Source organism: Carassius gibelio, chromosome A13 (assembly GCF_023724105.1).
Source record: "Carassius gibelio isolate Cgi1373 ecotype wild population from Czech Republic chromosome A13, carGib1.2-hapl.c, whole genome shotgun sequence".
NCBI lineage: Eukaryota > Metazoa > Chordata > Actinopteri > Cypriniformes > Cyprinidae > Carassius > Carassius gibelio.
Window position 1 is genome coordinate 24,099,579 of NC_068383.1, and position 16,826 is coordinate 24,116,404.

Genomic DNA, 16,826 nt, shown 5'->3' on the forward strand with positions numbered 1-16,826 from the left:
ATGACTGACAATAATAACCATAGCAGTGTGTATAGACCATACTGACAAAGCTGCCACAACAATACTGTTCGAACAACAAATGCTCATGATGTGGTGTGAGAGATCACCTGATAGCAGGACTTGATCTGCTGCACGAGGAGGGACAGGTTCTGGATGCGCAGTGCTGGGTCGTTCCTGACCTTCCTGTGGACTCGCTGAACACTGCTCTTTGGGTTTCTGTCAGAACAAACCACACACACGTTCAGCTCAGCAGACATTTTTGCTTCTAATTTTTACCATATTTAGCAATATACATTTTTCAGCAAATATCAATTTTTTTATTCAGAAGAATATTTTCCCTGTAATTTCTTTATCAAGGCATGTGCCTGAGCATCTTAATTTCCTCCTGCTTTGAACAACATATCCTACAGTAGTGAGCTAAAGTGAAGTCCGGAGGGAACATCTGCACAGCATTTGCTTTTAATGACCCTACAGGTTTAATTAAACCATCAAAATATGAGGAACAAAATATTGGAACATGTTATCACAAATTAAACAATTAGCATATCACATTTAATCCCAGCGGTCACATATAAAGCTCTAAAAACCTTACTGACTGATGTTTTAGTGCACTTTCTGCAAGTATGTAAGAAATAAAGAATCTCAATGAAATATGTGCGGTCTCACATGATTAGTGCCGTTTATCTCCTGTTTGCACCTTGAGAAGATGATGCTGCATCAAAGCTCCAAAACTAAAGGTTAGTTAAGTATGCTAACACAGATATGACAGAGATTTTTGGTACACATGATCTTTAGGGTGTCTAGTATTAATATGTGTTCATTCACATACAGTGCAGACCAAAAGTTTGGACACACCTTCTCATTCAAAGAGTTTTCTTTATTTTCATGACTATAAAAATTGTAGAGTCACACTGAAGGCATCAAGGGCTATTTGAGCAAGAAGGAGAGTGATGGGGTGCTGCGCCAGATGACCTGGCCTCCACAGTCACCGGACCTGAACCCAATCCAGATGGTTTAGAGGTGAGCTGGACCGCAGACAGAAGGCAAAAGGGCCAACAAGTGCTAAGCATCTCTCGGGGAACTCCTTCAAGACTGTTGGAAGACCATTTCAGGTGACTACCTCTTGAAGCTCATCAAGAGAATGCCAAGTGTGTGCAAAGCAGTAATCAAAGCAAAAGGTGGCTACTTTGAAGAACCTACAATATGACATATTTTCAGTTGTTTCACACTTTTTTGTTATGTATATAATTCCATATATAATTCCACGTGTTAATTTATAGTTTTGATGCCTTCAGTGTGACTCTACAATCTTCATAGTCATGAAAATAAAGAAAACTCTTTGAATGAGAAGGTGTGTCCAAACTTTTGGTCTGTACTGTATATTGAGTTTTGTCATAGAATGAGTAAACATGTTGATGGTCACAATAGTGGGATAACAGTGAACTTAAGTTTACATATATATATATATAGAGAGAGAGAGAGAGAGAGAGAGAGTTGCAGTTGCTAGTCAAAATTACAACAAAATGTTGCAATGACATAATATTGCACTAAATAAAAAAATCATATGTTACAAAAAATATTCAATATTAATGATTGCACTGGCATAAAAAAATTGATGATATATGTTACAAAAAAAAGAAACAATTTTGAAATGCGTTTTTTTGTTGTTGTTTTTTTATCTCAGTGTTCCTATCAATGTCGCATAAGGCAAGGCAAGTTTATTTATATAGCACATTTCGTACACAGTGGTAGTTCAAAGTGCTTTACATAAAAGAAAGTAAAATGATAATGAAGAAAAATAATAACAAGAATAAAAACAAGCAATTTTAAAACTTTTAAAATTATTACAATTAATTTGATTTTACATAAAATAAAAAAATAAAACAGTGAAAATATAGTGCAATCAGTTCGGACATTGCACAGTGCTCATTCAACAAATGCACAGCTAAACAGATGCGTTTTGAGTCTAGATTTAAATGTGACGAGTGTTTTAGCACATCTGATCTCTTCTGGAAGCTGATTCCAGCTGCGGGCAGCATAGTAACTAAAGGCAGACGCCAGTTGTTTTGTGTGAACCCTTGGTATTTCTAACTGACTTGATCCTAGTGATCTGAGTGCTCTGTTAGGTTTATATTCAGTGAACATATCTGCAATATATTTTGGTCCTTGGTCATTTAGTGACTTATATACGAGTAAAATAAATATATAAATGATCTCCCAGACTGCTGTCAGGGTGTAAATTACCAGCTTTATGCTGACGACACAGTTATCCATGTGTCAGCAAAAACAACTGTGCTGGCTGGGCAGCAGTTAACACAGGCTTTACACAACATCTCAAGATGGCTTCAGCTGTCCCATTTAACTCTAAACACACAGAAAACTTTCTCAATGTGTTTTTCTATCAACCAGTGGTCCCCTGACAGCATCTTTGAGGTTCATTTCCCATTCAGGAGGTTCATGAAACGAAATACTTGGGGATAATCTTGGATAAACACCTGAAGTTTCAAAGTCAAGTAAATCATGTTTGCAGGAAAGTCAAATCAAATCTGAACTGCTTTTCGTTTTATTAGAGGAGAGTTGTCACATCACGTGGCTTTATTGTTTTATGCACGCAATGGTTTTTTTCACATCTGTCATACTGTATAACAGCATGGTCACAAACATCAGCGTCCACTTTGAAACCAGTTATCTCTCTATATAAACAGGCAATTAAGATATTTGACAAAAAAAAACAATGAAAAAAAAAAACAACTCCCCAAAGCATGCCCCATCCGAGATACTGATCGGTCTCATGTCCTTACAAATGAACGAAATTAAGTTATGGCCTCTTGTCGTGTTGCAGACAAAGAGCTTGCTGCGGGCGATGCAAAGTAACATTAAGTGTCAAGACGTGACTGTTTAGCTGGAGTTCCACACATTATGTCATGCTCATTTGGGTGCACATTTTTGAGATGGGACCTCATGTTGCTAGTGGTCGAATGGTATCCTAACTATATCTTAAATAGCTTGCTTACAACTTTATCTCGTGGGTCAACAATTTTACCTCATTTTCTCTGCTGCGGTCGAGTTGGGCTCTGCACTTGCTGCCATCTTCCATGAAGAAGCGTAAACTTTCAGCAGTGATGCTGTGCCAGACAGTGTGACTCCTGTGACCTGTCCCTGAACCCTCAGGCACGCTAGCGCTCCCACCAGCAAAGCAGACATGCCTCTACTACCGTGGACAGCCCTAGCATGTACCTGTAACAATTCAAGCATGCAAGGATAATCAAATAAAACCTTCAATTGGGGCCTGCTCTCTTGCTCCCGTCTCTCTTATCGGAAACTCCCTCTACCATTTCTACTTGTACATAAACAAACCCTTGAGCATCCCTCACGCTCATATATGGTCCTTCGAGCCGGATGTACTTCAGTAGAGATGGATTCTGATCCTGCCAGCACAGCAGATTCCACGAGTTGACCCCACACACAAAGAGAGTGACATCTCCCAGCTCATCTAGAGAATTACGAAGTACAGCTCCCTGCAAACCTGGATTCAGCACCTCCAGCTGAAACTTCTTCACATAGACATTCTAGGCATTCCTCTCAGTCTATCATCTGGTACAGCCTCCAAAACTACCTCCAGATCTCGACACAGTGCATCAAGTCAATCACCAAGACGTGCTCTGTCTGACGTCCCAGCCGAAGTTCTGGAGGAGAAACTAAAGGCGCAGACAAGGAATGTCAGAGACTTGATGACCAAGCCAGAGAGGCACTCAAAGCCAGAGAAGCCTTAGCTAAACAGCCGGTGCAGTTTACATCCAGTGCCCATGACTTTACTACCGAGGTGCACCATCCTAACATAGTGACATGGTCATCACCTCCACTAGCAAAAGCTCAGTCGACTACAAGTGATAGAACAGATTTCACTTGTCCATTACCTATTTACCCAGCTACCGTCACAGTACAGCCAACTTCTTCTGTCACTACAGTAAGCTACCATCAGACATCGGCTGTCAGTGTGCCTCCCTCAGTAGCATCACCTCTAGACCGTGCAATCTTAGGGGCTTCTGCACTTCCTCAGCCACGCCAAGTACTGTACCCTCACACTCAAGTGGCATTCCCGGCCCCTCATCCAGTTCCAGCTCAAGCATATGTACCTCAAGCCCAGCCACCCGAACTAGAGATGTTAGCTGCTTCGGCTTATGGTATCCCAAAACCTGTCATACCATCCTTTGAGAGTGGATGTGAAAGTGATTTTGCACTGCTCAAAATGGCATTGGACAATCTGATGAACAATCAACAGCACTTTAGTGAACAGTACAAATATCAAGTGCTTCTAGGACTTTTAAAGCTTCCCAGTGCTATCAAGTTTGCCAAGGCATACATGCACGATCCCCGGCCATACGCAGCTGCACTACAAGCAGTGCAAGATAAATATGGACAACCACGCCAGCTAGTCCAATGTGAATTAGGTGCCATATTGAATGCTCCAGCTGTAAAGTTTGGAGATGCTGACGCTTTTGATGACTTCGCCTAATCCATCCATTCATTGGTAGGGATGCTCAGAACTCTTGAAGGCCCAAATGGATATGAGTTAAGGTGTGGATCGCATGTTGATCGTCTTCTGAGCAAAATGCCACCTTCATATTGTGACAGCTTGTTGTTGCTGAGTACTGTTTTAGCCGTGACATTCTCCAGACTGGTACTGGCACTCTACCAAAGTCCGACAACCAGGACAACCAAGAAGGATTCACACCCACCTTCTCGGCATAAGGACAGACCCACTTCAATCCTTTACTCAACTAACAGGAACAGGAAATTCAAGCTTCTGACCACAGAGCAAATATTAAAGTGGATAACAGATGGAAAACGGTGTTGGAAATGTGGAAGAGCACATCCTGCAAACAATTGTACTCTTAAGCGAGCTTGCAAGACTTGCAAAGAATAGCATCTAACCATCCTCCATGAAGCAGCCCAGCAGACACAAAAGAGTGTTCTCCTAGTAAATGTTCCCCTTACCAAGGTCAACTTAGATCATCCTAACTGATCTCCTATTTGAATGGGACCTCCTAATGCACCCATAGCTGTTCACACCAGACTTGGTTGGACTCTCCAAGGCCCTGTGGGATACAGCCGAACTACCACTTGTGACCAACAATGTCTGAAAATCAATGTAGACTGTCAGAATGCTGAGCTACTCAAGAACGTTGAGTGTCTTTGGCAGACTGACACCCTTCCCTACATTAACGAAATGACAGCCACTGGTTCTAAACAGGACCAATACGCTCTAACCCTACTCCAAACTCACACTACTAGGGAAGAGGTTGACGGCACTTTACGATATGCCACGCCTTTGTTCAAATTACCAAATTCTTGAAGCCCCAAAGGAAGTATTTAGAAGCTGAGCGTCTACTCCTCCAACAAGCCCAAAAAAATTCATTTGCAGAGGAGTTCAAGGCTCTCTCATCACACCGACCCTTACCATCCAATAGCCGGTTAATGTCCCTGTCTGCTGAATATGATGAAGATGCTGGGCTCATTAGGGTTGGAGGGAGACAACATCATGCTGAACACAGACCTTAATGCTCTACATCCCATAGTTCTCGACCCTCATCAACAAATAACCAAACTCCTTATTAAGGAATATGATGCCAATCTCCTTCACCCTGGGCCAGAACAAGTCCTTGCAGAGCTCAGACGTCACTATTGGATTTTGAGAGGCAGAGCAGCTATCAAAACCCATCAACTTGCATGTACTGAATGTCAAAAGTGGCGTGCCCAACACAAGATCCCTATGATGGCAGATCTCCCACCAGCTCGTCTTAGGCTTTACAAGCCCCCCTTCTATTCCACTGGAATGGACTGTTTTGGATCATTCATAGTAAAAATAGCACGACGAACTGAAAAGAGATGGGGAATAGTATTCAAATGTGTGACCACCCAATGCCTCAATCTGGATCTACTTGAGAGTCTAGACACTGATGCCTTCTTGATGTCTCTACGGAGATTTATCGCTAGAAGAGGCAAGCCCTTTGAGCTCTTTTCAGATAATGGCACCAACTTTACTGGAGGTAACAGAGAGATTAAAGAAGCATATGAAGCTACTTAAAGAGCAATTAGCTGAGCAGAAGATTTCCTTTAGATTTATTCCTCCCAGCGCTCCGCATTTTGGTGGTATTTGGGAGAGGGAAGTGAAACAAGCCTTGAGAGTCATTCTAAAGGAACAGACAGTCCCTGAAACAGCACTGTTCTTATTGAAGTGGAGGGAATCATGAATGCCACGCCTTTAGGTTATGTATCATCCTATATTGCAGATACAGACCCAATCACACCTAGTATCCTGCTCTTGGGACTCCAAGATTCCTCTCTCCCACAAGTGATGTATGACTCCAGCAATCTTCTAGGAACCAGGAGATGGAGATATAGTCAGGTACTTGATGACCAATTCTGGGCCAGATTTATACATCTCTACCTGCCAACTCTCCAAGAAAGACAAAAGTGGCAAAAGGACAATGACCAGCTCAGGGTCAACCAGGTAGTGCTTTTCATGGACCCTCAACTTCCACGAGTCCTCTGGCTAGTGGGAAAGGTGACCCGCACCTTCCCTGGACCTGATGGACGAATAAGGACAGTTGCAGTTCAGGTTCAGGACCGAATTAATGTCAGCCGGTGGCTCGCCTAATCCCATTTCCCAAATTTGAGGATGATGACAGCTCCAATCCCGTCACTTAAGTAGGGCTTACTACCATGTTCAAATGTCCCGAGTGACATTTGGGGGCGGCAATTTATGAAAGCCCAACAACGCCATCCAGGGGTATCTTTACGTCTATGACCTTTTAATGCTTAGGAAAGGCTTTACAAGTCAAGACATGCCCGGACAAATATCAGAAGGTAGTCTATGTGTAGGTAAAGTGATTCACTTGTTCATTGTGCAAGAAGAGGGACTACTGCATGATTGTTTCTTATACTACACACGCACCCATATGCCCACAGGCACCTCTTCTGGGCATGTACCTGTAACAATTCAAGCATGCAAGTATAATTCAAATAAAACCTTCAACAGGGACCTGCTCTCTTGCTCCCGTTTCTCTTGTCGGAACCTCCCACTACCATTTCTACTTGTACATAAACAAACCCTTGAGCATCCCTCACACTCATATACTATTAATAATCTCTGATTGCACAGAACAGTACTATAATAATAAAGGCACCAGTATAAAGTGACAGTCAGACGCAGCAGCGGAGAGAAGAGTTTATGTGAACTGAATTTAATGACTTCAATATTAATCTGTCCCTCATATTGAACTATGGAACAGCTTCAGAAACACGTTTTTGTGCCTTTCGTGGGGCTTAAAAATAACACAGAATAGTATGCACACAATATTGGATTTGGATCAGTCTCATCTGAAATGCCAGTATTGGAGCCGATACCAATCCTAAGTATCAGATTGATGCATCCCTTTCTCATTCATTTGCACTAAAGTTTCCAAACACATTTTTTAGTTTGAAGTGTCGATTTAGAATCTATTCACTTAAGGTTTAATAACATCAGCATGGTTACAAACGTCACACTGATTTTATACAAACCCGATTCCAAAAAAGTTGGGCACTGTACAAATTTTGAGTAAAAAAGGAATGGAATAATTTACAAATCTCATAAACTTATATTTTATTCACAATAGAATATAGATAACATATCAAATGTTGAAAGTGGGACATTTTGAAATGTCATGCCAAATATTGGCTCATTTTGGATTTCATGAAAGCTACACATTCCAAAAAAAGTTGGGACAGGTAGCAATAAGAGGCCTGAAAAAGTTAAAAGTAAATACAAGGAACAGCTGGAGGACCAATTTGCAACTTATTAGGTCAATTGGGAACATGATTGGGTATAAAAAGAGCCTCTCAGAGTGGCAGTGTCTCTCAGAAGTCAAGATGGGCAGAGGATCACCAATTCCCCCAATGCTGCGGTGAAAAATAGTGGAGCAATATCAGAAAGGAGTTTCTCAGAGAAAAATTACAAAGAGTTTGAAGTTATCATCATCTACAGATTAGATAGATAGATAGATATAAATAGGGATCCTGGTTTCCCCCAAGGTTTTTTTCTCCATTCTGTCACCGATGGAGTTTCGGTTCCTTGCCGCTGTCGCCTCTGGCTTGCTTAGTTGGGGTCACTTCATCTACAGCGATATCGTTGACTTGATATAAATAAATGCACAGACACTATTTAACTGAACAGAGATGACATCACTGAATTCAATGATGAACTGCCTTTAACTATCATTTTGCATTATTGAGACACTGTTTTCATAATGAATGTTGTTCAGTTGCTTTGATGCAATGTATTTTGTATAAAGCGCTATATGAATAAGGGTGACTTGACTTGACTTGACTACAGTGCATAATATCATTCAAAGATTCAGAGAATCTGGAACAATCTCTGTGTTTAAGGGTCAAGGCCAGAAAACCATACTGGATGCCCGTGATCTTCAGCTCTTAGACAACACTGCATCACATACAGGAATGATACTGTAATGGAAATCACAACATGGGCTCAGGAATACTTCCAGAAAAAAATGTCGATGAACACAATCCACCGTGCCATTCGCTGTTACCAGCTAAAACTCTATAGGTCAAAAAAGAAGCAATATCTAAACATGATCCAGAAGCGCAGGTGTTTTCTCTGGGCCAAGGCTCATTTAAAATGGACTGTGGCAGAGTGGAAAACTGTTCTGTGGTCAGACGAATCAAAATTTGAAGTTCTTTTTGGAAAACTGGGATGCCATGTCATCCGGACTAAAGAGGACAAGGACAACCCAAGCTGTTATCAGCACTCAGCTGCAGTCCAGATCTTTCACCCACAGAAAACATTTGGTGCATCATAAAGAGGAAGATCTCTGGTGACAAAGAAGACCTAAGACAGTAGAGCGACTAGAAGCCTGTATTAGACAAGAATGGGACAGCATTCCTATTCCTAAACTTGAGCAGCTTGTCTCCTCAGTCCCCAGATGTTTGCAGACTGTTATAAAAAGAAGAGGGGATGCCACACAGTGCTAAACATGGCCTTGTCCCAACTTTTTGGAGACAAGTTGATGCCATGAAATTTAAAATCAATGTATTTTTCCCTTAAAATTATACATTTTCTCAGTAAACATTTGATATGTCATCTATGTTGTATTCTGATTAAAATATAGAAATTTGAAACTTCCACATCATTGCATTCTGATTCACAATTTGTACACTGTCCCAACTTTTTTGGAATCGGCTTTGTACATCAGTTCCTTAAACAAGACTGTGGGTTAATATTGTAAATCTACAGTTACATAATAAGTCTGTTTTACTCAACTTCTCTAATGAAGAGAGTTCCAGTCAAAGCCCCATCAGAGCTGCTGAGTCTCAGAGAAACACACCGTGCTGATTCTTCACTGGATCTCTTTACCTTTAGCTTCTGTGTTAAAAACAGTGTGAACTCCTCATGTTCATCTTCATTACAGTTCACACCACTGTGTGTGGGTCTTCTCTCTAAAATACCCAGTTCAGAATGATTCTGTTCATCCATTAGCCTCCTCAAGTTCATTCTCAAGCGTCTGCTCTGAGAGTGTGTGTGTGTGTGTGTTTGGTGATGGCCTGTGAAAGACTGTGCACGTGTACAGTTCTCTATCCTCAGTACAGTGTCTTATATCTGTATCTGAACTATATTCATGGATTCACTGAGTGCTTTATCAACAGTGGTGATCTGTGTCATGTACTTCTGTTGTGATGTCACTGTTTCAAACACACGAGGCGTCTCCGCTCAGACGCAGTGCTGTGGTCAAAGCACACTTTAAAGGGGATCAGCGTGAGACCTGATGGTCCTGCTATGGTGAGTGGTTCACTCTCACACTGAAGCAGAACTATCACGTCCGTCTGTGCCTTTATAAGCAATCACACCTGTACAATCACTGAAGCTACACACACCACATCGCTTATTTACACATGATTTAATGAGAGGAAGTGTGGACTTCCTTCAGCAGATCTCTTCTGCAAAGCCTTTTTACGACTAATGCTGCTGATTACTGACCTAATAAACTCTTTTGGAGTCAAGCAAAATGTCACCGGGTCCACTCATCGCTTTAATCATACACTAGATTTAATTATATCGCATGAAATCGATCTTACTATCTTGCTATAGATATTGTATCTCAAAGTGATGATGTTACAGACCATTTCCTTGTATCGTGCCTGCTGCGTATAACTGATATTAACTATCGTATTTTCCGGACTATGAGTCCCACTTTTTTCATAGTTTGGCTGGTCCTGCGCCTTATAGTCAGGTGCGACCTATCAAAATTAATTTGACATGAACCAAGAGAAAACATTACCGTCTCCAGCCGCGAGAATGTTTTCTCTTGGTTCTTGGTTCTAAATAAATGTGACTTATAGTCCAGTGCGACTTATATATGTTTTTTTCCTAGTCATGACATATTTTTGGGCTGATGTGACTTATACCCAGGTGCGACTACGGTTTATGGCTCAGCGTTACCACTGGTGTCAAAAGTATTCACATTCATTACTCAAGTAGAAGTATAGATGCTAGGGTTTAAAAAGACTTTTGTAGGAGTTAAAGTATCAACTCAAGCTTTTTACTCAAGTAAAAGTGTAAAAGTACTAGCCACCGAAGACAGATGTGCAAATAACCTGCCTGATTTATCTCAATTGCTATTTATAAAAATACACATGAACTAGACGAAATTACTGACAACATGGGCACTATTTTCTCTAATACATTAGAAGCTGTTGCCCCAATCAAATTGAAAAAGGTTAGAGACAAACGTACTGTACCATTGTATAACAGTAATACTCACTCTCTCAAGAAAGTAACTCGTAGTCTTGAACGCAAATGGAAGTTTTTAGAAGTTTTTAGAATTGCATGGAAAAACAGTATGTCCAGCTATAGACAGGCTCTAAAAACTGCTAGGGCAGAGCATATACACAAACTCATTGAAAATAACCAAAACAATCCAAGGTTTTTATTTAGCACAGTGGCTAAGTTAACAAATTACCAGATGCCACCTGATTCAAATATTCCACCAACGTTAAATAGTAATGACTTTATGAATTTCTTCACTGATAAAATAGATAACATTAGAAATACAATAGCGAATGTAGATTCTACAGCGTCTAACACTTCAGTTTCATCCATCGCACCCAAAGATAAACTGCAGTGCTTTATAAATATAGGACAGGAAGAGCTAAATAAACTTATCACTGTATCTAAACCAACAACATGTTTATTAGATCCTGTACCCACTAAATTACTGAAAGAGTTGTTACCTGTAGCCGAAGAACCGCTTCTCTATTTAATTAACTCGTCGTTATCTTTAGGTCACGTCCCAAAACCATTCAAGCTGGCGGTTATTAATAGGGTTGGGTACCAAAACCAGGTACAGACTCAGAGGTGTTAGATCGCGCTCATCGTGAGTGAAGCCCAGCCCATTTTTTATATCCAAATATTAAACAGTTGTATTTTTCCCCCAGTGCATCATTCATATTCACGAATCGACTACTTTTTAATAGATGACAAACTTTTAACTTCTGTCACTGACTGTAAATATGAATCTATTGTAATCTCGGATCACAGCCCAGTGGTTTTATAATTAGCTTTTCCCAAATCACCAATTCGGAAGACATGGCGCTTCAATCATTTAACTCTTTCTGATTCATCCTTTGTAGGTTTTATTAATAGCAGAATATATCTTTTTATCAATGATACCCCAGATATCAGCAAAGCCACACTTTATCTTTAAAAGCCTATATTAGGGGGAAATAATCTCTTTTTCATCATGGGACAGGAAAAAAAGAAGCCAGCAACTAAACCACCTCATCAATCAGATGAAACAATTGGACTTGACATTTGCAATCAATCCCTTACCTGAAGATTTAAAGGAAAGAACAAAGCTGCATACAGAGATTGATCTAATAACATCTGAAAGATTTCTGCTTCAATCTAACTCTAAATTATATGAACACTTCGATAAACCTAGGAAAATTATTGCACAACAAATAAGGCAGTGCTCAACTACAAACATTCTAACATCTATTCGTAGAGATGATGGCAGGGTCACAAAGGATGAATTAGAAATCAGTTCGGTCTTTGGACAATTCTATGCAGCCCTATATTCATCCGAAATTGATTATAACTCTTCTGAACTTGACTCTATTTTTAACTCCATTAAAATGTCACAAATTCCCTCTAATGATAATGCAGATTTGGAGAAAATTCTACATTTAGAAGAATGCAGCTCTCTCAAACATGCAAAACTCAAAAGCTCCAGGGCCAGATGGCTTTACAGTATATACTGTATTTTAAATGTTTAAAGGGAAACTAATGCCTCTTCTACTTGCTGTATTTGAGGAATCATTCTCTATAGAACGTCTTCTGCAAACGTTTTATCAAGCTACAATTTTGGTTTTACCTAAGAAAGGAAAAGACCCTCTGAGCTGTAGCTCATTTTGGCCTATATCTTTGCTCAATGTGGACTGTAAAATATTGCCAGAGGTTCTAGCCCTAAGACTGGAGAACATTCTCCCTACTATCGTGGCTCCAGATCACACTGGCTTCATTAAAAAACACTTTTCTTTCTTTAATATACCATCAGAACTCAAACAAACTCTTTAAATATTTCAGTTTGTGTGCAATGAATCTAGAATATAAAAAGTTTGCTTTTTTAAATTAAATTACAAATAAATAAAGAACTTTTCCATGGTATTCTATTTTTTTTTTTACATGTACCTGTACATAAGGGAAATTGTACATATTTTTCCCATAAATATGCATGTAACCAATTGCTTTAATATATAATTGGACTTGTAATCATTTATCTATCATGCAAATATGCTAATTAGAATATAACATGGCCAAAAGATGTATCAGGAACCAATATTTCTGATCTAGGAGGAATACAAAGGAGTAATGGTCAGTTTAAAGACCTGGCTGCTGCCATTTTGAAAACGGGGCCTTTCTTGGAGTCAAACTTTGGTAAACTTTTAGTATGATTTTAAGTACATTTGATACTACTGTAAACCACTGAGTAATGTTTTGTTAGAATTTTTTGGGGGGTCAAGACCTACAAGGCCCTAAATGGTTTAGCTCCTGTGTACCTAACTAGCCTTCTACCACGCTACAACCCATCACGCACCCTAAGGTCACAAAACACTGGACTTTTGGTCGTTCCTAGGATAGCAAAGTCCACTAAAGGAGGTAGAGCTTTTTCACATTTGGCTCCCAAACTCTGGAATAGCCTTCCTGATAATGTTCGGGGTTCAGACACACTCTCTCTCAGATGATGCTGACCCTGAATCAACAACAGAACTAACAAATATTGCATCATATAATAACTGCTGTTAATAATGTTCATCTGGCTGACTACGTCTTGTATTAATTGTTCTGAAAATTTCTGTCACATGCACATAAACTGACAGTCACCACTGATATTCTACTAAATATTGCAGAAACTTGATTTTCTGTAAAGTTGCTTTGCAATGATTTGTATCGTAAAAAGCACTATAGAAATCAACTTGAATTGAATCGAATTGCTGATGTTTGTATCTCATGTCCCTTGATTATTATAGTGTGACATGACAGGACTTATGAAGCCCACACAGTCACTGATGGGAGTTTGGACACGTCGTGACACTCTGACCTCGGCTGATGGTGATGGACTGTGATGGACAGAGCTGTGGACTTCAGCTGGACGCTGCTCTGACCAATCAGAAGTGACTGAGCTAGCTGTGATGCTCAGATCTGTCAGACTGACTGAGCTCTAGTATAAAAGCAGAAGGACACTCACCATGACAAGCATCAGTCATGTGATCACAGTTACTGTGATTCTGCATATTATACTGACCTCTTCACACTACAGTAAACCCGTACGAGCTGGACATAACACCACGCTCCAGCCTGAATCAGCCACGCTGTCACCGGAGGAAACATCTTCTTCTGCTGGACTGACTACATTTCTATAACCACAGCTTTACTACACACACCAGTGGAGTAAAACCATGGTGTATTTGTGATTACTGTGGTTTAACTATAGTGACCATGGTTGATGTGGTTTAACTATAGAGAGTTGTTTTAAACCCATGGTTAATAGTACATGTTTGTATGTGTTAGTTCGCTAGTAAGCTGCGCAGATACTCACATGTCAGTCATGACGTCATTGAGATGAACCCCGTCCACTAAAGTCATGAAGTCCGACAGATGAGAGCCTCCGGAGCCCAGCGGAGAGACGGTGTTCACCTGCACACACACACACACACACACACATGAGGCTCCGCACACCATCGCGACGCGACGCGACGCGGCAGACGCGCTCCTCGCTCACCCAGCACACCAGAGGAGAGCGCAGAAAGTCCTCCAGCAGAGGCGTGAACGCGTCGCGCTCCGTCGTGTCCATCGCGCGAGAGTAAAGCGGCGGAGCCTGGAGAAGGACGCGTCTATAACGCGCTCGTCATGCTGACGGTATTCTCCTCCGCCGCGTCAGCAGATCCTCGCGCTTATTCTCCACCGGACAAGCGCGGCGCGATCCGTGCCTTCATCCCGACTGAGAGCCGCTGTTTCCCGCTAGACTCGGCGTGACGTGTCGAGATCCTCGAACAAAGCGCCGCCTGTGAGCTCGTGCAGAGAGAGACCGAGTCAGCTCCGCCTTCGCCTCTCGTGCTGCGGTGTGTCACCCTCCAGAGCTGCTCCACACACTCGCGCGGAACACAGCACACCGCGCGTGCCACACCGAGAACACACCCAGAACACACCCAGGGCCGCTTCTAGCCTTTCTGTCACCCTAGGCGGGAATTCTCCCCCAAACAACATAGTTGCAAGGAAACCATTTAATAGTTATTGCATAAATATTGCAAAATTTGTCCAAATACAAGAATGTACAATTCATCAGAATTAAATATTATTAATATTAAACAATACAAGAAAAACAGGCAAATAAAACGCAAAAAACTAATATAACATGAGAATGTTACGCTATCAGCTACATATTATCTACACAATAATACACAGGAACCACTTTTCAGTAAAACAACCATGCACATGTTCAAAAGAAGTAACTGGTAACCAAGGACTTAAAGCAAATTGACCATGGCATATTTGAGCTTGTGTACTATTTTCGATAGCTTTAAAAGTAGACACGTCTAGACTTAATAGCTGCAAAAGTGTCAATAATGTCATCATAGGACATCTGCCTGGAAACATCCCTGTTTATGCTCATCATGAATGTATTTTCTACTTTAATTGCATCATTGTAGACCTCAGGTATGTTTTAATGAGCTTCAATTTTGAAAAGCTCCTCTCTGCACTAGCCACACTTACAGGAGAAGTTGCAGCAATTCGGACAGTCACCCACATATTAGGGAAAATTTCCTTCAGTTTCTTCTCTTCTATGGAGGACAACAGTTCCAGTGTTGTCATGGTGTTCCTGGGGAAATCTGGAAATGTTGCATTTCTAGTGCAAGTTCCTTTCCATTCAGATCTGCCTGACCGCTGCTAGACAGGGCGTCACTCAGTGTTGCACACTGTTGACATATTTCCAGGGGTGAAAGCTTAGGGAAGCTTGTGAGGACTCCAAACTTGCTTTCAACTTTACTCAGGGTCTCAAAACACTCATGCAGTGATTCAATGCAAACATCCACAATATTACTGAAGAAACAAACCTCCATTTGTTTCATTGCATCATTGAAGGGCTTATCATGAGACTCATAAGAGAAGTGATATTTTGTTTTTCTGAGTCTCTTATGCTTGAGCACTGCCTCTACGTTCATCTCCTCACTTAGTTCTTTGGCGGTTGCTTGTGCAGAAGCAAACCCTGTCTTTCTGTAGCTCTTGAGAGAGGCCTCAGTTTTCTTCAGCAGATTGACAGCAGACTCTGACTGCATTCGTTTGCTGACATGATGAATTTGGATGAGGATGTCATACCATACTACAGTGCAGATGGTGAAGCGATATGACCCTACTTCCTCAGCTAATGTGTGTGCCTCAATGTTAACCACTGGGTCATTGGTTTTCTCCTTTACTTCCAGAAGGGCATCCCTAACTTCTGCAGACTGGTACCTCACAGCTTCCACACTCTTCACTCGACTCTCCCATCTGGTCTCTGTCCAGGAAGAGATTGACATGGCTTTTTAGAATAGACCAACGTTGTGTGGAGGCTGAGAAAAGAGTGAACAGCTTCTGCAGGTAACCACAATACACACCAGCTTCTGGGGAGCTTTTCCTGCATCGGCTACCACCAGGTTTAAAGAGTGTGTTGCACATGCCACAAAAAAGGCCTTTGGGTTGATTTCTAGCAGTCTGGCTTGGACACCTTTCTATTTTCCCTTCATATTTGCCCCATTATCATACGACTGCCCCCTGCAATCTTCAAAAGAGATGTTGAGCTCCTGCAGTCTCTTTAGATTGAGGGATGAGGCTTTCTCCAGTGTATTCTTCAGATTCAAGGAACCCCATAAAGTACTCTTTAATTTCCACATTGTGTACGGCCACAGTTGGAATGGTAAGTGAGAGCTGTTCTATATGGCTGACATGACTCTTTGATCTCATTGGCCACTGTTTCCATAATTCTCTTACCTATGCACTCAATCAACTGGCTTTGAATGATATTACCCAGGTACGTGTGGGTGGCTCCACTTTGAATAAAACACCGGGTCAAATTTTGCCATTAGTTCAACTTCTTTAAGGAAGTTTCCATTATTTGGGTCATACAGGGCATCTGATGTTCCTCTTAGACCCATATTTCTCTCTGCCAAAGACTGAATGATGGCTACCAACCTTTTGAGAACGTCACGCCATCTATTTCTCTCTCCTT

At 41.1% G+C, this 16,826-nt stretch overlaps 1 protein-coding gene across 3 annotated transcripts in view; it reads right to left on the minus strand.

Moving 5' to 3' along the window:
* LOC128026687 (girdin) overlaps positions 1-14,763 on the minus strand; it is a 46,467-nt gene extending 31,704 nt beyond the window's left edge. Inside the window, exons 1-3 of one of the 3 annotated variants that reach the window (XM_052613940.1) lie at positions 14,343-14,763; positions 14,160-14,257; positions 108-216 (exon numbers count right to left, since the gene is read on the minus strand). In XM_052613940.1, the coding sequence (XP_052469900.1) occupies positions 108-216; positions 14,160-14,257; positions 14,343-14,414 (279 nt within the window). In that variant the 5' untranslated portion in view covers positions 14,415-14,763. The remainder of the gene's footprint in view (positions 1-107; positions 217-14,159; positions 14,258-14,342) is intronic. The other 2 variants (XM_052613941.1, XM_052613942.1) reach the window with 2 other exon arrangements.
* Positions 14,764-16,826: the final 2,063 nt, after the last annotated feature.